The 26517-nt window shown below is 39.4% G+C and overlaps 1 protein-coding gene across 10 annotated transcripts in view; it reads left to right on the top strand.

Annotated features, from left to right (window-relative positions):
* TTC13 (tetratricopeptide repeat domain 13) overlaps positions 1-26517 on the top strand; it is a 69751-nt gene that overhangs the window by 9068 nt on the left and 34166 nt on the right. For 2 of the 10 annotated variants that reach the window (XM_040968136.1, XM_040968135.1), the window contains exons 2-8: positions 1151-1245; positions 3710-3785; positions 6229-6299; positions 17986-18051; positions 19519-19611; positions 24069-24185; positions 25332-25442. In XM_040968136.1, the coding sequence (XP_040824070.1) occupies positions 1151-1245; positions 3710-3785; positions 6229-6299; positions 17986-18051; positions 19519-19611; positions 24069-24185; positions 25332-25442 (629 nt within the window). The remainder of the gene's footprint in view (positions 1-1150; positions 1246-3709; positions 3786-6228; positions 6300-17985; positions 18052-19518; positions 19612-24068; positions 24186-25331; positions 25443-26517) is intronic. The other 8 variants (XM_040968138.1, XM_040968137.1, XM_040968140.1 and 5 more) reach the window with 5 other exon arrangements.

The raw sequence follows: 26517 nt of genomic DNA, 5'->3' as shown, positions 1-26517 counted from the left end.
TTGTTTCGCTGCTTTGCTGAGATGTGGCTGGGACAGATTGTTGGAAGGCTCCAGTGCTCCTATGGGATGCCAGTTTCACCGGCAGCAGCTTAACCCACTGCACTTCAGGGGCAATTGTGTGGCTGTTTTTTTTTTTTTTTATTGTCACCCTAGTGACCTTATTATTTGGTTTGTGTTTCTCTAATTATTAATGCAATTGAGCATCTCATGTGTACAGTGTCTTTTAGTACCTTATCTGGATAATTCTCCACTCAAACTCTGTGTTCATTATTAAATTGGGTTGTCTTTTTCTTGCTGAGTTGTGGAATATATTTACCTGATATTTATATTCTGGATACCAGACTTAGTGTATCTTTGTAATAGTAAGTCTGTCTGGCTTAACTTTGTTCTTACTTTGGTGATTTTATTTTAAGCCCATAAGTGCTGCCAAATAAGTAAAATCTTTTTTAAAAAAGATATATTTATTTTGATTGGAAAGGCAGGTTTACAGAGATAAGGAGAGATAGAGAGAAAGATCTTCCATCCACTGGTTACTCCCCAAGGGGCCGCAATGGCCAGAGCTGAGCTGGTCCTGAGCCAGGAACCAAGAGCTTCTTCTGGGTCTCCCACGTGGGTGCAGGGTCCCAAGGCTTTGGGCCGTCCTCTGCTGCTTTCCCAGGCCATAAGCAAGGAGCTGGATGGGAAGTGAAGCAGCTGCGACATGAACCAGCACCCCTATGGGATCCTGGCATGTGCAAGCCAAGGACTTCAGCCACTAGGCTACTGTGCCAGGCCCTTATAGATGAAATCTGGATTGAAAAAAATCTCAACAACTGTATTAATATCAGTGTGGAATGAGGCAAGCATTGAATTAGTACTATTTCTGCGTTTTTAGAAGGGTGAAACCCATGTAAACCACATTTCACCATCAGAGGAACTAACTGGTTTTACCCGTTTCTGGAATAGTCATGAGGACATTTATTAGTAGATGTTAAGACACTTGCACGTTGTCAAACATTACACATTTACAAAGGTGAGAGCACAGTGCCACTCTCAGTGTATTTTTGTCCTTGGTTTGGTTTGGTAGATGCTTTAAAGTCCAATTCATAATTAAGCAATTCAGGGCATACACTTAAGGTGATGGGAATAACGAAGAATGTTTGCTTTGCAGAATCATCCTTTTTGAACTTCCACGATTCAGACTGTGAACCCAAAGGATCGCCACCCTGCGACTCCTTGCTTTCCCTCAACACCGAAAAGATCCTGGTATGCGTCTTCTCTCCGTGCTTTCTGCTTTGGGTTTTGGGGACTTGAAGCACACTGATACCAAGTTGCCGCCTTATCACCTAGCAGTCAAATCCCTGTTGGTCCTATATACGTAAGATAAAGGTTGGGTGCAGCAGCCCAAGCATCTGGGCTATTTTCTGTTGCCTTTCCAGACACGTCAGCAGGGAGCTGGATTGAAAATGGAGCCGTTGGGACAGACACTGGTATCTGGATAAGATGCTGGCATCAGAGGTGGCAGCTTAACTCTCTATGCTGTAACACCAGCCTTTAGACCTTTTTCTTAGCTCTATACAGTTTGAGAAATAAAATTTCAGTATATTTGTGATATATACAGTGCAATGATATATGTATATACTGTGAAATTATTCCTGTTATCTACCTATCTAAGCAAGTGACTACGGAAAGGCCCTTTGCATCTATGTGTGTGTGTGTGTGTGTGTGACTATTGGACAAAGAGGAAGGTTAGGATTCTGGTTGTCCCAGACTAGCAATTACACCTTTGTTTTGTTAAATCTGCTACTTCTTGGAAATGCCTTACCACATTCTCTCTTGTGGAAGTTCCCAACCACCTCACAAACTAAGAAGGAACTGTTCATCTAGATATTACTGAAAGGCTCCAAATGTATAAAACATTCCCACCCGTAGTAGCATTACCAGATGTTTTATTTTGTCATGGCTCTGAACAGACTGATTTGAGAATTAGAAAGCACTTGAGATGATATACCTTTTAACTCACATCTTTTAATTTGAATTTTAGGTAGCAACTTGTGTTTTATTCTGACCTAGTTTTTCCTTGACCTATTTGGTAAGCTAAGAAAATACCATTTTGCATTTAAACATTAATCTGGTTTTTGAGTGTGGAGGGAATGTAAGTGGGAGTAACTTGTAACCTTATTATTTAAGTTAATGAAGCTCAACAGATCATAGCTCCTCATGGTTAATGAGTAACAATTGTTAGCCAAGCAGTTTATATGCTAGTCAGAAGAGTATGCAGCATATATGTATTTACTATCATATATGTAGTTATATGGCACATATGTATTGATATATCATATATTAGCATGCATGTATTGTATTTGCATTATATATCATATAAAAGTGTACATATGATATATAACATACCATATAAGCATATATGAGAAGTATTTTATATATTATATGAGTGTGTATAAGTATAACATATGCTTATATATACTTATTTGTAAGTAAATATATATATCACATATATACTTATAGGCAAGAGTACTATGGATTTTATGAAATACAAATACTTGAACTGTGATTAGATTTTAATCCTGTAGATTTGCCCAAAGTGATTAGATCTTTAGTCTTGTCTCAGCTTTTTTTTTTTTTTTTTGCTTATGCATGTATGCATGTTATAATCATGTGTTAGAGGAATCTGATGTTAAGTTGTAACTTCTAAAATGTGCCTTGTGGGCTAAGTAGATCACAACTGATTGTCAACAGTCAGATCCTCTAGTGGGATGGCAGGTGTCTGCATGGCTGATTTGTCTCCCAGACTTTTGCATGGACAGTAACTCCCACGTATAAAACCATTCCAGTTATCAGGCTTTTTGATTTACCTGCTTCCCCTGGCTGATGTTTTAGTTTTGATTCTCCTGCCATGGACATAGGTGTGTCTTTATGGTGTCTTCATGTGTACTACATTAGGTGGGATGTTTATGCTTGTTACTTGTCAATGTGTCACTTCTTGAGTCTTGCTTTTCTACATTTTGCTGGTCCTTTTCTGTCATCCTCTTGGTACAGTGTGTGGCTGCTATTTCAAAAATGTTCTTAGAGTTTAAAGGGCAATGGTCTCATCAATCTGCATTGAAGGATCACTTTCTAAAATTTACAGTAAAATCAGTCATTAAAATGGATGTGAGAGAATTGAGGAAAAGGTGAATGTTTGCAGCTTTCTGAGTTTGTTTAGGTTGTTTGCTGCATGTCTCTTAGGATAAGTTATAGTACTGGGAAAGCTGGAACATAACTGTTCAACACGTCAGTTTAACAGATGAGTTTCACTGTAATGACCCTTTGTTCCTTTCAGGGTTTCGATTCAGACTGGATTGCCATGGTGACTTCATTTGCTAACTTCTAGTGGGCACTACTATCATCAGGCTTGGTTAATAAAGACTCCTTAATACATCCTAATAAAATGTGTGTGAAAATATGGGGAAGGGAGCTTAGAAGCAGCTAGAAGGATCATTTCCTGTGGAAGTGAGGATACTTTGCCTAGGAGTTGAAGCACCAATGGTAAAAACAGCAAGCCAACCAATTTTACCATAGACAACACTCTTGTACTATTCAGTTGATATGATTTAAACTACATATTTTTGTTTCCCTTAATCAGATCTAGCTTTAATGTTTTAAAATGTGTGTGTGTTTCCCTTTATTTGTGATAAGCTAAAGTGTGCGTTGTGGTTCTCTTTTTTTTTTTCAGAGTCAGGCCAAGTCAATTGCAGAACAGAAGAGATTCCCATTTGCTACTGATAATGACAGTACAAATGAAGAGTTAGGTAAGATTTGAATCTGGGAATTGGTCCAGAATTTGTGTTGAGATCCTAAGCTGGAAGGCAGAATGCTGGGGAAGAAAGTACACAGGATTGGCTCTGCCAACTCCAGCTGTTTACTCTTGCATAGGGCTTTTATCCCTTCTGAGGCTCCATGGATCTTGCCATCCTAAAGAAAAGTGATTTGGATGCTGTTTCTATGGAAGTTACTAATTGTGGTAAATGAGTGATGAGTGGTTACCAGTTTTTGAAATGTTATCTGTGTGTTGGCAACCAAATGTGCTTATTAAAGAAGTGAAAACAGGCTTGAATCTCAGAGTAGCCATTTCAATCTTCTGTGTTAAAATTCAGCGAGGTGTATTATTATTTCACTCATGAGGCCAGGGTGTTATTATCGGGCCTAAGAATGAGAATATAGAAAAATGGAGTTTATTCAGATCCATCAGTGAGTCCTGTAATCTGTTTTGTTTGTGGCATGCTTCACTGGTGTCAGATGTGTGTTGGGGGTGCCTCCCTCCCTGCCTGGGGAGCTTGCTGTTGAAGGAGTGGAAACAGGATGCATGCAGGGCTGAACCGTGCAGCTGGTCACGTCTTCCTGCCTGGGGCCACATTGCCCTGAGCAGTGCAGGGTTTTTTCCCCTATCTAATTTATGCACAGTCGTTTTTTCCTTGTTGTGGCATTGCAGGTACTATATTAAGATGAAGCACATCTTCTCTGGGCTCCTTCCCCCTATAAAGACAGACAGTTGGGAGTTGATGATTCTAAGAGTGCTCACTGCTTGCTGCTGGTATTCTTTGAGGAGGCCTTGAGAATCCATTACCCTGGAGGGTATCAGTTTAGGTCTGTCCTGCATTCCTTGGATTCTGTTCAGCCTCATATTCTTAATGAAACCAGGGCCTGATATGTGCCCCTCCTGGTCTGTTCTCTAACGATTATCCTAGTAAATCCAAGGAAAATAAATGTACCACAGTATTTGTGCTACAGTGTTTTTTCTTGCAAAAGCCACTTCTGTTGATAAACACATTGCCTGGAGATGTGGAGTTTCCAGTTAGTAAGGGTTCCTGTGCGAATTCCAGCTATATCAGTTTTGCTTTCATGTTTTTTGGATTGCCACAACAAGGTTTGGGAATGCATTTGCTCTTATTTGACTAAGAGGGTCAATACCTTCGCTTGGACCACAACTTAAATATGTTTCTCAAGTACAAAATATGTCTCCTGAAATTATATTTATGCTTATGGATCACTTATTCACTTGTCGCTTCAAAAGGTGCTTAATGGGAACAGAGGTAGGAGATTCTAAACATTTAGATCTGAATGGGATATTTAAGGAAAAAATTTGCAAGCTTATTAAGCAAGACCTATGGTTATGAGAAGTCATCATGGCCCCCATGATTACATGGGTGTTGAGAGAACAGAGCCAGAATCCAATCCCAGATCTAGGCTTTCTGATATGTCACTGTCTTCCTGTAGGCCCCCTCCACCGTCAAAAAAACAGGTTTGTATTTTATTCCCTGCTCATCTGGCCTTCAAGAAAACCTGGTCATTTTATAGTCGAGGGGTATGCAGCCTTGATTTTTTTCAGTATCGTGAGTGGATTGAGAGGGTGGCAGCCTGGTATCTTTGTCTTGCACACTGCTTACTTGCTTACCCAGCTTGTTTAATGACTGGATGCGTCTTTTCCTTGCCTACAAGATGGAGATAATAGTTATATTTATTTCATTGCAGTTAAAGAGGAAATGAGTTAATACAATAAAAGCTTAGGACTGTGCCTGGTGCATACTTATATTAAAAGTGGAATACATCTAACTACCATTGTTTTTACCATTAATTCTGTTCTCTTCCCCACTATTTACCTTAATGATATCTCAGGTTACTGGAGGTAGGCTAACTTTAGGGTAAACATTCTTATGATTCTGAACTTAAGTTTGACCTTAACTTTTCTCAGGAAACCAGGGCATACTTAGACATTTTATTAATCTGTATTAATCTGAGCCCCTGTTTTGTTCTCATTAGGTGATCGACAGTAAATTCAGCACTCAGATATTGAGATGTGCAATACTTCTGGCGTGTTTCTTACAATGGTCACAGTCAAGTCACAGTGCCTTGCTATTTGACTGTTATTCAGGATTATAATTAGTTCTTTTGATTTCACAAAAACTATTTGAAATTTGAAAGTGAATTATGGGCTTGGAAGAGGATTAGTACTTCTTGTAGACTGATTATTTTATGGATGACTTTAATAATTTAAATCTGAATGGAACTGGAGACCTGATTAGCAGGAGCTAAATAGGGAAAGTAGAAGAATTCAGTGACATTAACTTTAAGGTTTGCTTTAACTATTTCTACTCCTTGGAGCTGCTTTTTGATATTCAATGACAAAATTTAAATACTGACTTTAGCCTGAGCTCCTTTTTCTTACCTTTAATATTTTTGTATTTTGTTTCATAGCTATTGCTTATGTGTTGATTGGCAGTGGCCTCTATGATGAAGCAATAAGGCATTTTTCAACAATGCTTCAGGTAATTTTTCTTAATAATACAATTTCATGTTTGTAGACATGACAGAAATTTGTGTTCATGCATAGCCAAAGTGCTGTAACGACACATCTATTTTGTGAAGATTTTACAACGAAATAAAGGAAACCTGTGTTGACCGAGCGCTGCCTTGACACCAGACCTTGTGACAGGCTTTCCTTCAGTCTTTGCAGTATTAACTCTATTTTAGATAGGAAAAAAGGAAATCTTAAAGAGGTCAAGCAGTTTACTCAAAGTTTCTCAATCATCAAGTAGCAGAGATGGTATTCATTGTACAAGTTAGCTTCAGTTTACTTTTGTCTATCAAGAAATCATGAGTTCCGGCTCTTTCCTGCAAAACACTGGTTTATGTGACTAACTGACTTTTCACTTAGGGATGTGTCCCTCTTCCAGGAGCACTAGGAGATTCTTCAGTGGCAGTGTTGGAGCTTTACTGATCAGCACCCATATTAGTGTACTTGAAATGCAATGTGAACACAATGTCGGAGAGCTATGAAGGAGACTTGGGGCAGAGTCCTGTTATTGGCTTTATATCATGTTACTGTTTGACTGTATTTGCTGTAGGTGCTTATTCATTTGTTGATTGCTGGTATGTCCATCCAATGGGATATGTGAAGAAAAAATAAACTTTGGGGTTGTGATAGCCAAGTCTGAATGCACTCTGCTCCTTGCTACCACAGCATTGAAGCTTCTGGGTAATGGTGATAATAACGACTACAACACCACCACCCCCCCACTCCCCAGATTATTCTGTTTAAATTAAATACTCTGAAAGGACTGAGTGCCTGAGTGCCTGGCACATAGTAAGTGGTCAGTAAATTTCAGCTACTCAAGATGTCACTCTGTGTATTCATCTGTGTTAGTCATAGAGCTAACAGGAGTTTGACAATCCAACAGGAGGACTTAATTAAAAAATACTTACTTCTTTTGTTTTCCATTTAAAAACTAGGATTAGTTGTGTTGGTAATTCTGTGTTCTCCAAAATCAGTGAGATATTTTTAGTTGCTATGAGACCCAAAGAGCAATGGGTATGGATGGTCATAAGGAATACTGGCTGTCAGTGGAATTTGAAGTACAAAGGATAGATTATACATAGTTTTTAAAATCGCCTTCTGTGTACTGTGACAGTATTATTAATGATAAGTAGGCATTTTTATACAGTTAATATTTTACCTAGATTTGAAGTGAAGGCTTTGATGTATTTAAAGGACCAAGTATCAGCAAATTTGTGTAACCAGTAGGCAAGAAACAATAGGAACTTACACATTTGTTACCATTGTTCAATCTTATTATTTATTGTTTCATTCAGCTTTTAAAAAATATTGCCATTGTGGTTGAAGGAAGTATAGCAGTAATAAAGAGTAACTTCTAAATAAAAATTTTATATTTTTGTCACTGAGAAATTTTTGATTATATGATTTACTTTTCAAAGTATGAATTTGTATTTTATAACTTAAATATGTATACAATTCTGTATTACTTTTCACTTAATTTTATACTGTAGCTATGTTAAAGTACTTCTCTGCAACTTTAATATTTTAATGGCTCTGACTTGTTCTATGTTGTCCATCTGTAATGTATTTCTCTCGCATTGATATTCAGAAAATGGATCAGAATTTCTTTGTTCGTAGAAAAGACAGCAATGCACTCAGATTTTCATCAGTTTGTGACATGATGCGTTCCTTTCACGTGGGGTGTTTTTCTCTGAGAATGTGTGAATTATGAAGTTAGGCAGCTGTTGAAGTGTTTCAGGCTATTGATGGAGGGAGAGTAGGAGCAGCTGAAAGTTCAGAGGCAGAAGAAGGAGCCAGGTGATCGCTGACGAGACACTTTGATCGCACAGCAACGGTGCTGTCATCTTTCCCATTGGGGTTTCTCTTGGTGGCTCGTCTCTTCTCCTTTGCCAGGTGTTTCCTGATGTGTTCCACTCATGACACATGTGTTAACTCTTACCCACCCATGGGGATAAACAGGAGCAGATTTGGAAGCATCTGGATAAGCTTGGCAAAGATTGACATTAGATGCATATTGCATCATTATGAGCAGAAATTGAGGAAAATGCTTTTCAAAAATTTCAGTAAAAAAACTGCATCCTGCTTTTGTGGACAGAATGCTTTGAAGCTAAGTTTTATGTCTGAAATTCCTGTGCACAGTTCATGACTTAAAGTTTTCTGTTGATTTCTTCACATTCTTGATAGCCAGGGTCATCAGAACCCTATACAGTGTATAGCAGATGTCTAAAGAATGGCTATGGGTTTTCCAACTGACCAGATTTTTTTTGTGAACTGTAATTTTCATGCATTTGTCTCTTTAAATTGTAATTTTAAAAAAAGATGTATTTATTTGGAAGACAGAGTAACAGAGAAAGGGGAAGGTAAAGAAGTCTTCCTTGTGCTGTTTTATTCCCTAGATTGGCTGCTATGCCTGAAGTTGGGCCAGGCTAAAGCCAGAACACAGCTGGGTCTCTCATATGGGTGGCAGGAACCCAAATACTTAGGAAGTCTGCTGCCACTTTCCCAGGCATGTTAGTAGGGAGCTGAGTAAGCACTGGAGCAGCCAAGAAGTGACTGGTGCTCTGACTGGGGATACCTGCATTGTAGGTAGTTGCTGTGCCTCAACACTCACCCCTAGGATGTATTTTTTAAAAGGTTTATTTATATATATACATAATGACAGACAGCAATATCTTCTATCCGATGATTCACTCCCCAAGTAACCACAATGGCTGGAGCTGCGCTGATCCAAAGCCAGGAGCTTTTCTGGGTCTCCAATGCATGCGCAAGGCCCCAAGGCTTTGGGCTGTCCTGCACTGCTTTCCCAGGCCACAAGCAGGGATCTGGATGGGAAGCAGGGCTGCTGGGGTTAGAACCGGCACCCACATGGGATCCCGGCACGTTCAAAGCGAGGGCTTTAGCTGCCTGGCCATGACCCCAAGCCCTTGGATGTATTTCTTAATAAACAAAAATTTTTAATGTCTCACTTGTTTATTAGAAAGGCAGCATTATGGCAGTTAGAGCTGTAGATAGAAATTTATCTCTGTACTATCCTCTGAGTCACTGTTCAAATGGCCACAGGAGTTTTGAATTCCATCTGTGTTTTTCACACTCGGGGCACAGGTCCAAGAAATTAGGCCGTCCTTTGCTACCCTTCCAGGCACTTGGGCAGGGAGATAGATTGGAAGTAGGGCAGCCAGGACAGAACTGTAGTTCATATAGGATGCCAGCATTACAGGAGGTGGTTTAACTTGCTGTGCCACTGACTATGACGAATGTTTTTAAACTTTATTTAAGAGCAGAAAAATAGAGAGTTCATCACTCACTTGTTCACTCTCCAAATTTCTGAAACAATTAGGGCTTGGTTAGCAGAAGTTTAACCAAATCTCCCATGTGGGTGGCAGTTGCCGCCCTACTCCTGGGTACTAGGTAGCAGGAAGCTGAAATGAGAAATAGAGCAGATAAGGCACTTTGATATGGAGTGTTGGTGTCCCAAGTTACACCTTAACTGCTGTGCCAAACTCCTGCCCCTAAACTGTATTTTAAAAGTATGATCGTCATTCTTTTCTAAATTTGTATTTATTGGGCCTGGCGCAGTGGCGCAGTGGTTAAGGTCCTCGCCTTGCACGCCCGGGATCCCATATGGGCGCCGGTTCTAATCCCGGCAGCCCCGCTTCCCTTCCAGCTCCCTGCCTGTGGCCTGGGAAAGCAGTCGAGGACGGCCCAAAGCTTTGGGACCCTGCACCCGCGTGGGAGACCCGGAAGAGGCTCCTGGCTTCGGATTGGCATAGCATCGGCCGTTGCGCTCACTTGGGGAGTGAATCATCGGACGGAAGATCTTCCTCTCTGTCTCTCCTTTCTGTATATCCGCCTTTCCAAAAAAAAAAATAATAATAATAAAAATAGATCTTTAAAAAATAGTTATCTTTAAAAAAATAAATAAATAAATTTGTATTTATTTTTTCCTTTATAAGCATGTGCATGTGCGCATGCACACTTGCGAGAGAAAGAAGGAGATACAGGCAGAGATCTCTGATTTGCTGGTTCCCTCCCCAGTGCCTGCATCAGCTCTGGCTGGGCCAGATCAAAGGCAAGAGCCCAGAACGCTGCGTCTCTCAGATGGATGAGAGGGAGCCAAGTACTTGAGCCATCAAGTACTTGAGGCACCAAGCACTTGCTGCCTCGCAGGGTGCACATTAGCAGGAAGCTGGATTGGAAGAGAAAGAACTTGGACTTGGTACTGTAGTATGTGACACGGGCCTCCCAAGTGGTGACTGACCACTGGGCTAGCTGCGCTGCCCAATATGATCACTCGTTAAATCAAAATTTTCTCCCTTTACTTTTATGATAAGTGGCAGCAACAAAATGTTTTGCAATATTTGAATTAATTTTTATTTGAATAATTTTTATTTGGTATATACTCTTTCAGAATAATGATGAAACTTCTTTAAGCATGCATGGATGTTGCTCTGTTAGTTACAGCTGAACTATCATTGCAGAGTGTTTTCTTATCAGTACATGCTAGTGCATTTACACTTGTCCCTTACAGGGCCTTCCAGATGTGCAGAAACGTTTTTAGTTAATGAATGGCATTTTACGAGTCTGCAGAGTGATAACCATTCATATAACAGTCTTAGTTTTCTCGAGTCCATTCACTCTTGACGTACCTTTTCTTTAGGCAGCCCATGAACTCCAGCATGAAGTAGCAGAGCCTGGAGTCTGGTGCCTTTCATAGAAAGCTGAATGTAAATGGGAGCATGGGGGCTTGGATTTTCTCAGAAGCCATTAGTGTGACAAGATCCCCTTAATGTGCAGTTCAGATCTAAACATAGGGCCTCAAGTTTCAGAGTGAGCTTTTGATGTCAAGCGTTTCTTACCTACCGGTTGTCTTGACTTCACCAATAGGGCATTTGTGTTGTCTGAAGTGCCTCAAAATGTTTGTTTCTAGTGCTTCCTTTGGTGCTTTTAGGAAGGAAAACAAGCTCTTCAAGCATCAGGATTCCCAACTGAGCACATTTACAAGCTGTAACAGATGTCTGTCTTGAGAACTCTTGATTGTGAAAGCTTGTGAGTTAATGCCGACTCTGCATCCGTGTTCTGAAGTCATTTTCACACGTGTCCGTGTATTGATAATAGCATTCTTGAAAAGTAGAAAGTCTGCACTTCTGTACTTCTTCAGTCTACACTTTGAGCTTGTTAACAAAAATACAGTTTTATTTCACCATTTAGCCTTTGCCATTAATTGTGTGACCTTGAGCATGTCTGATTTCTGATTAGATTCTGGTGGAAATATATTCATAAGAAAACTTTGTCTCTTCAATTACATAGCAGATAAGACCAAAAAAAATTAATTGGCACATGATTTTTTTAAAGCATCCTTTGTATAAATACGTGGGTTAGCACTTAAGTGAAATTCAGTCTTCATTTATGTATTGATTTTTTTAAAACTTAGTTTTCTTTGGGTTCAGTGACTTTCCAGTTTTAATTAGAAAGCTACTCTGGTGGTGGAAAAACTTGTATAATATAAGGTCGCAATGTAAATAATAGAATAAGGGTGCTAAGTTAAGACTTTGAACATTGAGACATTTAAGTGGCTGCAACTCCAGTAAGGTAACTATCTACTGTGGATTTGTAGTTGCTATGGTAAGTAAAAACACTTCTAATTTAACTCGTTTAAAATTCTGAAACTTTATGAAATATAATATTACTAAAGTTCTGTGATAAAAAGTCCTTTAAAAAAGTGATATTCAAAGCCCAAATTATTTTCAGTTTTTACAATTTTATTTAATTTTGATATATGTTTATGTAATGAATAGGGAAGTGGGGAGAGTGTATCTGCTGGTTCACTCCTTAAATGAATGTTATCACTGGGGCTGGGCCAGGCAGAAGCAGAGCAGGCAGGAACTCTACGTGGTTCTCCATGTGAGGGAAAGACCCCAGATATCTGGTGTGTCATCTTCCCAGATACATCATCGGGAAGCTGGACCAGAAGTTCAGACAACCTGAGCCTGGAACTAGACACTCCAGTGGGGCATACGACTATGCAAAAGGTGGCTTCAACTGCTGTGCTCTAATGCTTGCCCAGCCCCATTCATGTTTAGAAATAAATGTTGATTTTTTTTGTTTGAAAATAAACCCCAAAATTACTAAGATGCCCTGTAAAGTTTTGACTTCTTAACATCTAAAGCTAATGATAAAAGTTGTTTCAATTTTAAATAGTAATCAAATCTGTTATTTAAGTGTAGAAAACTCAATATTAGAAAATATATACGTATGTATATATGTAAATATATATGTATGTAAATATATGTATATACACACACATATATATGTATATAAAATGGTACCTCAAAACACTGGTGGAAATCAAATTTAGAGATGTTTATTTTGGTGCAAAAAATTTGGATGCCCTGTGTAGCTTTCATTTCTCATGAACTTTTTGATCACCCTTGATATACATGCATTTCAATTTTTTTTTTTTTGGCATGGGAATAAACTTATCTTTCAATTCCATTTTCCACAGTAGTTTTTTGAAATCTTTTGTTGTAATAAACAGGCACAATGATTATGTGTATTTTTCTGTGTTATTAGGAAAAAACCAAAACAACTCTGAAAAGATAGAGTAAATTGAGTAGAAAAAAAGCCTAAACAGCTAATTCAGGACTATAGTAATGATCAGGTAATGGGTGGCCCAAAGGGAGGGCTTTTTGAGGGATATATGAAATGGAGCCACTCTGATGATGACTAAATTTGGAAATTGTCAGTGTTGAGTGTTACAGACTTTAGCTGTGTTTTTGTTAAGATTTAATTTTTTTTAAAGATTTTGTTATTTATGTGTTTGAAAGGCTGATAAAAAAGGAGAGTGAGAGAGAGTGAGCTGCCATCTGCTGGTTCACTTGCCTAGTGGCCACAATGTCCAGGTCTGGGCCAGGCTGATGGAGGAGCCAGGATCTTCATCCAGGGCTTCCATATCAGTGGCAGGGCCCCGAGTTCTACTGCCTTCCTAGATACATTAGCTGGAATGCTTCGATATAGGATGCTGGCATCACAAGTGATGGCTTAGCCCACTGTAACAAAACTTCAACCTGATGGTTTAAAATTTTTCATTGCTTTAAAATATGTTAAAGCTGTGGTGGCTGAAAGCCCACCATTAGCCATTCACCACGGGGCATCTGCCGTAAGTCCCTGCCTTACCATCATCCTGCATCTAGCCCTGTTGTTTGTGTCAGCTTTACTTCACTACTTCTAGCCATGTGGTTCTTCTTGTTTCCCCTTAGAGAACAGGTTCAACAAAACTGACTTGAATCCATAGCCTATTATTATCATTAAGATTTTCCTATTTCCCAATTGTCTAATATGTGGTTGGAATATGTTGCTAGATCATAACTGACATCTGTCAGACTAAGTACTATAAACAAATATGAAAAGACATGTGCTCAAAGATAATGTTTCTCAGTGGTGTGATAAGTGTGTACATACAAAATAATGATGCAATAAGAGAGCGACCTTACTAGAACTATATCCACCTGGATGCCTGAAATATATTCTCAACTCAGAAGTTCCCTGTCGACCTCATGTTCTCTGAGCCCTCCACACACACTGCCTCCTCAATCATTTGCCAGTGGTGCCCTGTTCAATGGATGATACTCCCTTCCTTTTGGAAAGGTGAGTCTGTGTGCCCCACACATCTTTTTGCTGAGTGCTTTATTACCTGGATTTGTCTCCTGAGTTCATCTGGTTCTCACCCAGGCTGCTCAGATCACACCTAAGATGCTGTCATGTGCCACATGACTGTTGGAGTTGTTTCCTGCCTTATCTCCTTCAACCCATTCCAGCCACACCCCACAGATACACACATTGTTTATCACAATGTGCACTTTCAACATATAGCTCTTTCCTCAGGCTCCTCCCTTGTCTTAGAAACAGTGCCATGACCTCTGCTTTCCCTGCAGTGTTTGAATAGCCTCTTTCTCTGTCTTGGGCCAGTCCCACTCTAGAATTACTGTCTTCTTCCCACTCAATATTGATCTCAGCCCAGCTATCCCTTTTGGGAATTCTTCCCAACCTTGTCTAGGTCTCCATGCATTTCCTGAAAATACATTTCACTACTCTAGCACTTTGTGAAGATGTAACTATATTTGCATTTGTGATTCTTTGATTATACACCAAGAAGATAAGACTCTCTTGCCCTCTGTGCTGGTTTTTGCTGCTAGTCTTAGCACTTAACAGAAATGCATGCTTGCACTTAATCTTCTTAGTCTTTATAGAGCTCAAGCTTGCTAATAGTAGAGTGAAGGAACAATGTCCATACAACCTCAAGTGTGAAGAGGAGAAAGAACATTTATTTCCCAGGGGAGTCTGGAAGGGATCAGGAAGGAGGCAGAGTTTGAATTGAGACTTTGAGGACAGGAGTTTGGGGCTGAGATACGTGTAAGTATAAGTATTTCAAAGAGAAGATGGCATTTGCAGATGCATTAAACTTCTGGGTATGTTGTATGTAGGGAATTACTGGAAGGCTCTGATATGAAATTTGAAGTTTAAAATGTAAGTAGGGGACAAGAAAGAGGTGATGCCAAAAAATCAAGCAGAGAAATGATCAGTATTGTCTCAGAGGCGTTGGATGTTATCTGTTTTTTGAACTGTGGTTTGCTGCCCTTTAGTAGGTTCTATAGGAATTTGTGATTTTAGACTGACACCTTATTGGGAAAAAATATATTGTACTAGAAAATATGAGATTACACTGTGAATGGTAAGTCTGACCAAATGAAACTACTTTTTCTATTAGATGTGTATGTGTGTGTTATATACCTGTGTGTGTGTGTGTGTGTGTGAGAGAGAGAGAGAACATATGAAAAGAAACCTGTAAGACAATTGCAGTAGCCCAGGTAAGAGAGGAGGGCTAACCCTAGGGCCAGAGAGTAATGGGGCAGGAGAGGATATGGTTGATTCTGTGAGGATCATGTTAGACCAATGAGAATGAGGCTGAATGCTGGTCCTGGCTGCAAGGGCCTAGGAATAGCAGAATGGCAGTCATCACATAGGAAATATAGATACACACACATATATATATATCAAAATGTATGTTTGAAAACCAGATTGACAGCAAGGAGGGAGAGTGATTGAGATTGAGAGAATGTGAGAGATTGAGAAATAACTTATATACACCAATTCACTCCTCAAATGACCCTAGTGGCTGAGCCAGATCAAAGCTAGGAGCCAGACATTCCAGCCAGAGTCTTCTGCATGGGTGACAGGGCCAGGCACTTTTATCATCTTCTCCTGTTTTCCCAGACACATTAGCAGGGAGCTGGATTAGAGGTGCTGCGACTTGAACCAGTTTTTCCACTATGGGATGCAGGCATCACAAGCAGTATAGAGCCTACTTACATCGTTTTCTGATTCACTACTTGGTTGTCTATAGTAAACTTGTTCTCAACAGAAAGGTGCTGAGATAATACATTTTGAAGCGTAACAAATCTGAGTGTAGGTTTTGTTTTCACTGGAGATGCCGTCCCAGAGGGCACTGTCTTTCATCCCAACCTGGCCAAGGCTGTGTGATGTTGAATATTCTGGAAGGTGTTATTGTTAGAGAAAAGCACAAAGACAATCTTCCTGTAACTCCTCTGGTGTAACCTTTGCTCTTTTGGCCCATTCCCCTCTGCCTCTACATCCATCTTCCTCTCCCTCCAAACCAATTGTTTTGCCTTTGTTTGAGCGAGGAAAAGATAGTCAAGTGAATATCCAGCATCCACTGGTTCAATCCTCAAGTGACTATGACAGCTGGAACTGAGCTGATCTGAAGCCAGAAACCTAGAGCTTCTCCCAGTTTTCCCATGTTGGTGCAGGTTCCTAAGGCTTTGGGCCAGATTCTATGGGAAGTAAAACAGCTGGGACATGAACTGTCTCCCCTCCTCCCGCCATGGGTTCCCGGTGCTTGAAGGGGGGTGATTAGCCAATCGAGACACAACATCAGCCCAATAAAACCCTATTTTAGAAGATCCCAGCATTTGCAAGTTGACGATTTAGCCATTGAGTCATGGCACCAGGTCCTTTTTTTGTTTTTTGCTTTTCTTTATTTTTAAGTTTTTCCCTAATAAAGTATATATTATTTAAAAAATTTTTTTCTGACTATAAATGACTACTCGTTTGTATTCAACAAAAGGAATGCCACAATACATTTGGAGCATTTCTACTTTTGACTTATTTTTTTTCTGTGCACACAATGACCCGTATAATCATATCCATGTATTATTTATGGCATTTCACTAGCATTCTATAACTTGGGCTTTTCTACTGTTAGCTTATAGCATGGATGGCCCTTTGCCAGCTCCATGTAACTTATAGATCCTACATCTGAATCTGTATGGAGGCTCTGGAGGTAATTTAAATGAGCGAAATTATTTCAGGAGATGTAGCTATGATGGGCAGGTTCCATGATCATGCATCCCTTATCTGGGAAGGCAACTAGCACTTCACTGTGTTTTTTTTTTGTTTTGTTTTGTTTTGTTTTTTCTTTTCCATAGGTATTTGTTAGATTTTGATGTTCTAAGAAGCTGGAAACCTGGGATTGTTCAGATTAATTTTTGCAGCTTTTCATATACTAGGAAGGTCAGTCTGCAGTTGTTTGCCACTGAATATAAATGTACTCTATTCTTTTTAAGCAACAGCTTTAAAAATGTGTGTTATCTTTATGCTTTTGGTGAGTTTCTTCCTGTGCGTATAACGGCCCCCACCATCACATCAGTCACTGAAGTTGCTGTGTTCTTTTTCTGCAGTATATGTAGGCACACTGTCTCAGATTGGAAAATGAATTAGTCTGTCAAGTTCCTAGATCAGTGCAGTTCTGTTAAATTCTTTAGCACTGTCAGAGACCTTATGGCCAGAGATTACTTACTCTTCTTTTTCAAATGTATGGCAAAACATTCAGAGGTAAAAACTGCAGAGTTTACATTTAGAATGGAGGCACTTACATCATTCAGCAAAGGATCCTTCTTCCTAACACTGACCTGAAGATAGGCGCTCCGTGACCTGGGATAGCAGGCACCTTGTCCTTGGGTTGCTCAGCTGTTTCTTCTGGTCCTTGAGGATTGGAAGGTGATGGGAAAGAGCAAGAGAGAAAGTAGCACATAGGATCTGGCTTTGAACTCTGCTCCATTAGTGTGTAGGGTTGGATAACTCTCCCACAAATTGTGGAGAAGATTTGTTTCTCATTCTTCATTGCAATGGCCCTGAGAGGTGCTTGCCTTTTGCAATTGTGTCATGGATGTGTGAAAGGTAAAAAAGAGTTCTTTACTCACGTCTTTTCTTTTTACTCTTCCAAATTCCCATTTTCCTCCTCTAAAAGACGTGATTGCTGCTGCTGTTGCTGGTCATAGAATTGTTAAGGGGATTGCGTATTCATTACTTCTGATCAAAGCCAATATTGTGTTCATAATGGTGGTTCCCTTCCTTTCTCTTTATCATTTTTTTTTTCAGTGCGAAACTCTTAGTACATCTCCTTCAAGTGAGCTTTAAGAATGTGGACTTTTCAGCTGGGGGACTGTGCATTGACCTATGAGTGGTAGTAGCCTAAAGAAGTAGAGCTGTCGCTTGTGACATTATTGTGCTTTAAGTAGAAACTAATTTTTTGTTTTGTTTTGTTTATAGTTTTTCACGTCTTTCTGTTTTGGTCTGACTAGGAGGAGCCTGATCTGGTTAGTGCAATTTATGGCCGAGGGATAGCCTATGGAAAGAAGGGACTACATGTGAGTATGTAATAGTTAACAATTGCTGTAGTGCCTACCTGACTTGACATGGACCAGGGTTCTGCTAGAATCGGTTTGAGCTCTGATGGACAAGCATTGGAATTGTTCCAGTTCGCAGATGAGAAAATGGCAGTAGATGATATCCTGAGGATCAGAGGGCTAGGTGAGGGGGCGGACTGGGTTTTCTGCCCAGGTTTTCTGAAGTCAGTATTGAAGAACTAGATATAGACTAAGAAAAACATGAGACTTGTCTGCATTCCTAAAAAGTATTCGTTGACAAAACCGGAGACTAGGTTTACACAGTGCAGTGAGTGTGAGATTTTGAGTTTTTTTTAATAATTGTCAAAGGTTGGATAAAAGAGCCAGAGAGTCTCTCTATTGTGTGACATTTGTTTCTATTTGTTTTATTTTGCACTTTTTGCAGATAAGTGTAACTGTAGCTGTCATCAAATTATTTTCTTTATTTCTACAAGGAAGACTACCATAATACTAACACCTATGAAAAGACACTGTGCTGTGAAAGTGAAGACCTTGCTGAGATTATATAGTAAATCATGAAATGATCTCAAATTCAGCTCTCTAAATTTTTGTTCAAAAACACTGTGCATAACTTTTTCTGTTGCCTTATATACTAAAATATTCATATCCAGTTGTGCTTGTGAGAAAAGAAGTATCAGCTTATAACTTTTACTAAAAAGATTAAAGTCTTTAATATCCTTATTAAAATACTTCAGTTAAATTCAGTAAAGATGTTAAAATGTAATACTATTCTTAGCTGGTACCAGCTTGGTGGAGAAATGTTATGTGATGTTTAAAATCTTCTAAATCACACTTACAGTTAGGGATGATGAGGACCTGACTCACAGAAACAGTTTTGCATTCACGGCCTCCAAAATGACCAAGGTTGAAGTTGCTCAAGTAGCGTTCAGAGCTAAGCAGCTTCTTCTAAATTCTCACCTTTCAGAATTTTATATATTTTAACATGAGATTTGTTTATATGTTTATATGTTTTTAATAAAAAAAGATGCGGGTTTAATGTAAAAGTAGTTTACCTAATCTTCTTAAAGAGATGCACAGGCTGTCAGTGTACTGGACACCAAGTTAGTCCATTTCTGTTCCTCCATTGTGACCAGTCAGCAAGCATCTGTCTGCCTACCGAGATCCATATGCCCATCCCTTGAAATCTGTTGATTTAGTATTTAAACAGAATCCCTCTAGAGAGTACCCTGCCATGTGTGGAACTTGTGATAGATAGGCAGGTTCCATGGGAGCCAGCCTTGACTGAGTTAGTTAATTGTAGTGTCATGACTTACTTAACTTGGCACATCTCTTAAACAGAGCAAAATCTTTAGTCATTTCTAAACTGTTGATTCTATCATTACTAAATTATTAATTTTATTTTAGAAAATCTTGTCTGCCTGGTTTTGAGTCGCAGTATGTCTCATACTAAGCTAATGCCTTTTCAAGGACATTAAGAATGCTGAACTTGCTCTGTTTGAACTGAGCCGAGTAATTACCTTGGAACCTGACCGCCCAGAGGTATTTGAGCAGCGGGCTGAAGTGAGTGTGGTTTTCTTTTTCCCTCTGTCATTAATGGATTGGTTGACATTTTGACTTTTTTTCATATAATCCTATTGTTTGTGAATTTTGACACTCCCTTATGCCAGCTTTGTTTTCCTACATAGGTAACTAATGCCTGTAAGTGGGGTGAAATTACTAGAAAACTGGACAAAGAAGTACTCCTGCTCTCACATATGAGAGTCATTTTTAGCATTGAAATATGCAGTTATGATGAATGCTATTCATTGAAAAAAGTCTATCCTACTTTTGTAAAACTTAAAAGGATAGTTTAATCAAACAGGTTTATAGCCCTCACAAGTGTTTGTTCAGCTGACGTATGTCTCTGTGTGGGCGCTTAACAATGTACTTCGTTATTCAGAGATAGACCCATCTACAAAGATCAGATCAGGATGATTATAACCAGGCCATAAAGAACTTGAGATTTGAAGTGGAGACAGAAAGGTAATGTGGTAAAAATACCACAAGGATACCTACTCCAGCACACGCCCAGAGGCAGTGCTTCTGCAGAAAGAGAAGCAGGAGTGTAGGGACTGTTTGTTTAGCCTGAGTGAGGAGGTGAGACCAGAGCCTGGAAACTCTTGGGGACACAATAATGTTTTTTTGGAGCAAATGTGTGCGAAGGGCAGGGCTTTTAATGCTTGCAAATGAGATATGTTCTTTATAGCAGACTTTTTCATGTGTGTTAATATGTTCAATCTGATTAAAGCTTAACTATTACTCATCTGATTCAGGGTGATTTTGTAGTTGAGTTAAAAAAAAACAACACTTTTGGCTGCTACCACACATTACCACACATTACCACCACATTATTCCAGTGGGCAAGGCAAGGGTCCAGGCTGGGATCAGGTGGCCCTGCCTACCTTCAGGAGAGAAAGAGGGGGACAATACCTGAGTCAAGAAGAAATTTGTCATGATCAAGCTTAATGCCCTAAGAGTTGTACATGCTTTTCCTTTTTAAATGAAAGGTTTAATCCTAATTTACTTAAAAGGCAGAGTGACAGTGAGAGGGAGAGGCAGAAAGAGATATCTTCATCTGCTGGCTCACTTCCCAGATGCTGCAGTATTGCAGGCTGTGGGTTAACCCACTGTTCTGCAACACTAGCCCCAAGAGATACAATTATTGACCAGAAATACAGACAGGCTAATTGTAGAATGGGAGGAGCGGTACCTGGACCCGGATAAGGGTCACACAGATCTTTCTGCAGTGGACACATCGAAGCAAATCTGTATTTGTTACTTGGCACTGTTACACTGCTGTGCTAGGGTTCCAGTGAAAGTTTGATGCTTACAGAATTTCTTGGCAGTTATACTCTCAGGGTGACTGGTGTGTTTGCTGTGACACAGTCCATGTGGAGGCAGTCCATTCAGTGTTCTGGGCCAAACTGCCAGATATATTGAAGTGGATAGGAAGACCTGAGATGGTTGTTGGCTGGTATCACTGTCTTCTTGGCTTTGGTTGTTGGTTTTCTGATGTAGATATCAAGACTCAGCAGAGCTCTGAAGCCTTATCAGAGAGAGCTGTGTCAGTGGTTAGGGTTCTTATGCATGGGTGAAAAAAGCAAGCTTGTTACTGCTCCTTCAGATTAGTCAGTGTTAACACTGGGCCCCTTGTACACGAACCAAAAGCAACAGCTTCATATCTGGGCCACTTGAACATCTATCCAGGTATTAATTCACAGACTAAAGAGATATAATTGCTCTGCCAGTATTTGAACAGGAACAAAAGATGGCTCAATGTATATAAGTCAACTTGGATTGAAGGTTCAGTGCTTCCAAACTACAGTGAACACAGTAAGCAAAACCTAGCCATTAGCCAAGCAGGTGAAGTAGGTTAGCTGACACCTGAACAGCTGGGGAGAGTGTTGGACCAACATGTGGATTAGACACTTTCCTGTGTAAATAAAATCAACACCAGAAGCTATGAGTGATCCTAGCAGCCTGAATGTTCTTCTGTTGTTCCTAATGGTCAAGATGAAGGGTGCTTGGATGATGTATTTGGTTAGATGCCAGACATCAGGCATCGTTGCTGCACTATTAATATCCTCACTCTCAAGTGTGAGATTTGTTTGGTCAGAAGCCTTGTAGATTCCAAAGCTGCACAGGAGTATATCAAATTTTATAGACTGCATGTAATATGTGAAGAAATGTAGCCCACCTTTATTTAGATTGTTTTTTACAAAATAGGATGCATTGACCAAAAATTACTTTTTTTGAGAGAGAAAATTAGTGAGTAAAGGAAGTTCTAATGCTTGGTAACTAAAAAAAGAAACAAAAAAACTGTATTTATGTTTTTGTTTTTGTTGTTGTTGTTCTCAAAATTATAAGGTGTGTTTTAGTTCAGTCTGAAAATGATTTTTGTGTTTTGTTGCAAATTTGAATTTTAGGGATGAAGTCTTTCTTCATTAATGATATATTTCCTTTCTTGTTTATTTTGGATCATAATTCAAGGATTATATGGCCATAATTTTTTTAAATCACTACACAAGACTATTATTTGTGTGTAGTGGCTAGTTTGTTGGTTCATGTGGTGGCCATTTGCTCAGACTTTTATGGGTATGCATTTCTTATTTTTATTCTGATCTTTGCCCTTGCATGAGATAAGACTCAAAGCAGAGGCATTAAAAAAGTGTACAAATAAGAATAGGAAGGAAAGAGTGAGAATACATTCAAATGTGAGTATAAGTAGAGAATGAAATTGTGGCTAAATCTTTTTTTTTTTTAAGACTTTTTTTTTTATTGCAAAATCAGTTTTAAAGAGAGAAGGAGAGACAGAAAGATCTTCTATCCACTGACTCACTCCCATGTGACGTCTATGTGTAGAACTGAGCTAATCCCAAGCGAGGAGCCAGGAGCTTCTTCTGGGTCTCCTACATGGATGCAGGATCCCAAGGCTTTGGGCCGTCCTCCACTGCTTTCCCAGGCCACAAGCAGGGAGCTGGATGCTAAATGGAACAGCCAAGACTGGTACCCAATTAGGATCCCAGAGGATGCAAGGCGAGGACTTTAGCCACTAGGCTACCATACTAGACCCCAACTCATTTATTCTTTACTCTTTCCTGGTTCCCCCCTTATCAGAGAGAAAAGATGCTGACGTTTTTTCCCTACATTTCTCTAGTGTTATGTTAAAATGTCATGATAAATCATGGATTTAATTAGGTAGACTTAGGTGGGGTTTATTTAACATGTTTTTGGAATTTATATATGTAATAAAAACCCAATTTGTATCTAATAATGTGATACTGGTAATTAGATTTTCTGTCTTAAAAATATATAGTGGCATTTCTCTTTAGATTTGCAGCATTTTAGTGTACCATTTGTATATATCAAAGGTTGTTTTATGAGGAATCTTTCTTCTGAAAGTCTGTGTTTATTGAAAATAATTTAACCTAATTGTGCATATTGATTATTGAATTAGGGTTGGCCAATTTAGGGGTTAATAAGCTAGATAGGGATGTTTTTCATTTTTGAATATAACCCCAGTCCACTGTATTCTTTTTTTTTTCTTTAACATGCAAAGGGTTGCTGTATAGAGTTTCACTGTACTCTGAATTTGCAGGAGTACATTCTATTTCTTTCTCTTTCAGAGCTTTCGTTCTTACTATTGGTGATGGGCGTGTCTGAATCCTCTCTCATTGGTTTTAAGCTCATGTGGTAGAAGAAATCAGTAAAACTTGATAAAAATGACCTACATTTAAAAGAAAAATTTTTTACAAGTATTTAAGCTCTAAGGAAATTTGTTCGAGATAAAATGTTTGTGTTTGATTGCATGAATATTGGAACCATGTTGGATTTTTCTGTCGTTTTGGTTTTACTTTTGCACTGTAAATAGTCTTCTGTATTGTCATGTTTCTTGAAAACAGCTGATTGCTGTTCCAAATAAACTTTTCCAAACAGACCTCTAGATCTTTTCTCTCCCCTTTTACAAGTCATACTGAGAAGTTGAGATTGTTCACATGTAAGGATTTAAATAGTGCTTGGAATCTTAGAAATTACCAGTCAGATTTTACTACTGTGGAGCAGAGAGCTAAAAGCCAGCAAGGAATCTGTGTTTAGTGATTTCTGTAATGGTTCACTTATCTTTCAGACTGACTTTGACATCTTTATGACAAAATGTGATTTGAAAGCTTAAATGATGGGTCAAGAAATAGAAAGATCACATTTCAGGCAAAGTATCTGTGTAATACGAATGTAAGACAATGAAAAGACGAGCGCTGCAGTCATGCTTCGTCAGTCCCCCCCTAACTGAGCAACGAAAATGGCTCTGCAGCTGTTTGACTTTGCAAAGCAGGGAGGAGGGTCATCCAGCATTTTTGCACTCTGTTGAATGAGTAATTTTATGAGTAGAGTGTGATGAGACGGGATATAAAAAAATTTTTTAAGGCAATTTTAGATTTCAGTGTTAGAACTTTTCCTAATTATGTGTTTTGGGTTTTTAGATCCTGTCCCCTCTGGGACGAATTAATGAAGCAGTGAATGATCTCACTAAAGCTATTCAACTTCAGCCTTCGGCTCGGCTCTACAGACACCGTGGGACCCTGTACTTCATATCAGAGGTGAATGTTTTTTCTGGGAACATTTCTTTACACATTGATAAAGATTTTGCTTTTGCCCTAGTCACAGAAAGCTACTTATTATTTGATAAATTTGAGTTTGGGCTGTTAGGCATGAGTTAGGCATACAATATGGTTGTAAAGCGTTGTCTTTAATTGAAATTAAGGGGAGAGAGAGAGACAATTTGGTTCATAACATCTACTTCAGCTTTTTTTTTAACATCAGCAGAGGGAAACAGGGATGTTAATTAAACTTAGAGGTACAATCTGAATTTCTTTGAACCCAATAACCATAATCTATACTGGCATGATTTTTCACACTGTAACTTCTGCATGTGTGTAACCCAAACCTGACAAGATTGTCCTTTATCTTTTATTTATGATTGCCACAATGTTGGGATTGTAGTACTTTTAAAGATTTTTAATTTATAGTAAAGTCGGATATACAGAGAGGAGGAAAGCCAGAGAGGAAGATCTTCTGTCTGATGATTCACTCCCCAAGCAGCTGCAATGGCTGGTGCTGTGCTGATCCAAATCCAGGAGCCAGGAGCTCTTCCGAGTCTCCCACACAGGCTTTGAGCCGTCCTCGACTGCTTTCCAAGGCTACAAGCCGGGAAGTGGATGGAAAGTGGGGCTGCTGGGAATAGAACTGGTGCCCCTATGGCATCCGAGCGCATGCAAGGTGAGGACTTTAGCCACTAGGCTACTGTGCTGCGCCCTGTAGTACTTTTAATAACAATTTCCCATTGCAAAAGAAGATATCTGAGAAAAAAGCCTCAATTGATAGCACATTTGAAGGTTGGTATATGGCATAATTATTGCAGGTGTGTCCTGGAAAATGCTCCTACCAGAAGTTTTGTAACAGGTTATCACTTGGAAAGTATTTGAAACTATATTCTTTGTAGCTGAGACAGAATGGTTAAATTAGTCCTTTGTGAGTTCTCTTAACAATCAATTTCCTAAGCAAAGCTAGTTCAACAGATAGTATAAGCATTCAGCTAATGTTTACAGTCACACAGTGTTTTTCTAAAGCCAAGTAAAGGTACAAGGTGAATGGAATTTTTTATTTCCTCTACCAGCCACAAATAGAACATGTTAAGAAATCTAATGAATATTATTTTATTCTCCCCCCCGTTCTGCTTTTTGTAGGACTATGCAACAGCCCACGAAGACTTTCAGCAGTCCTTAGAACTGAACAGAAACCAGCCCATAGCTATGCTATACAAAGGTTTAACTTTCTTTCACAGAGGACTTTTGAAGGTGAAAGTGTTGTGCAATGTCCATACAGTGTGATGGTCCTGCTTCTCTTTTGTGGGTGGGAGGAACTGAGTTTGACGTGTTTGAAAACGAGCTCTCACAAATTTAAAATACTGCTGTACGGTGGAAAGAACTCAGAACTTGCCCATTTGTTGAGCTCCTACTGTTTGCTTGGTTCTTAGAGAAGGGGGATACAGAAAAGAAAAAGACCAAAGGTTGATGAGAGGGAGGAAGGATACTTGGCAGGGACCAGGAGGTAATAGTAACAGGGTTTCGGTTGTGAAGGGAGAAGAGGAAAAGCCCTTGAGGCCGAGGAGAAAGGCTTGAGGGAGCTCCTGCAGCTTGGAGCTGGCAGCGCCGACTTGAGGAAGCGGACGTGTGGCTGTCAGTTGAGGGCCAGCCTTCAGAATACAGCACTGGGCGTCTGGACTGAGACGTTTCACGCCAGAGGAGCTGTGAATTCTAGACTTGAGGAAAATGTAAAATATCTAATGTTATCTCTCAGTTTGGGCTCTTGCTTTGATTTTTTTTTTTTTTTTGATCTGCTGGAGAAGTCACCTGAACTCTTTGTATTCATTGCCATAGAATAGAAAGAATCCCACTCTCTGCTTTTTGATGTGATTATGAGGGTTACATAAAGTACTGCATATGAAAAGTTCTCTGAAGCCCTACAGGAATCCAGTAGTTACTGTTGATGTTTTTGCCTGCAAGAAATGTATCCTAAGTTTTATATCTTAAAACAAACAAACCAGAAATCCTCTCACCCTGCTAAAACTGTGAAAAAGGGTTTTGCAATGTCTGCCTGAGACACCTCCCTTCTGTTTTGTAAGAAGTGTGGTGGGTAGCTCTGAAGCTCTGAGTCCTGCCGCCTTCGAGATGTCCTTGAAGGCTCGGAGAGCGGTTTCTTAGAGCCTGCACTTAGCTGCTAGATGGGCTTTGCCAGGTTGGCATCTGCGCTCTGTCCCTCTTATCTTCCTTCATCATGACCTGTGATAGAAATGTTTACAGCACAGTACTGTTATCCTGCACTTTTTCCCTTCAGTATCTCATGGAGGAGAAAAAAGGATTCAAGACACAG

The sequence above is a fragment of the Ochotona curzoniae genome, unplaced genomic scaffold (assembly GCF_017591425.1).
Source record: "Ochotona curzoniae isolate NIBS_2020 unplaced genomic scaffold, NIBS_Ocur_1.0 scaffold_4683, whole genome shotgun sequence".
Classification (NCBI taxonomy): domain Eukaryota; kingdom Metazoa; phylum Chordata; class Mammalia; order Lagomorpha; family Ochotonidae; genus Ochotona; species Ochotona curzoniae.
Note: the sequence above shows the minus strand (reverse complement) of the source record. Positions and strands in the feature narration are given on the sequence as shown.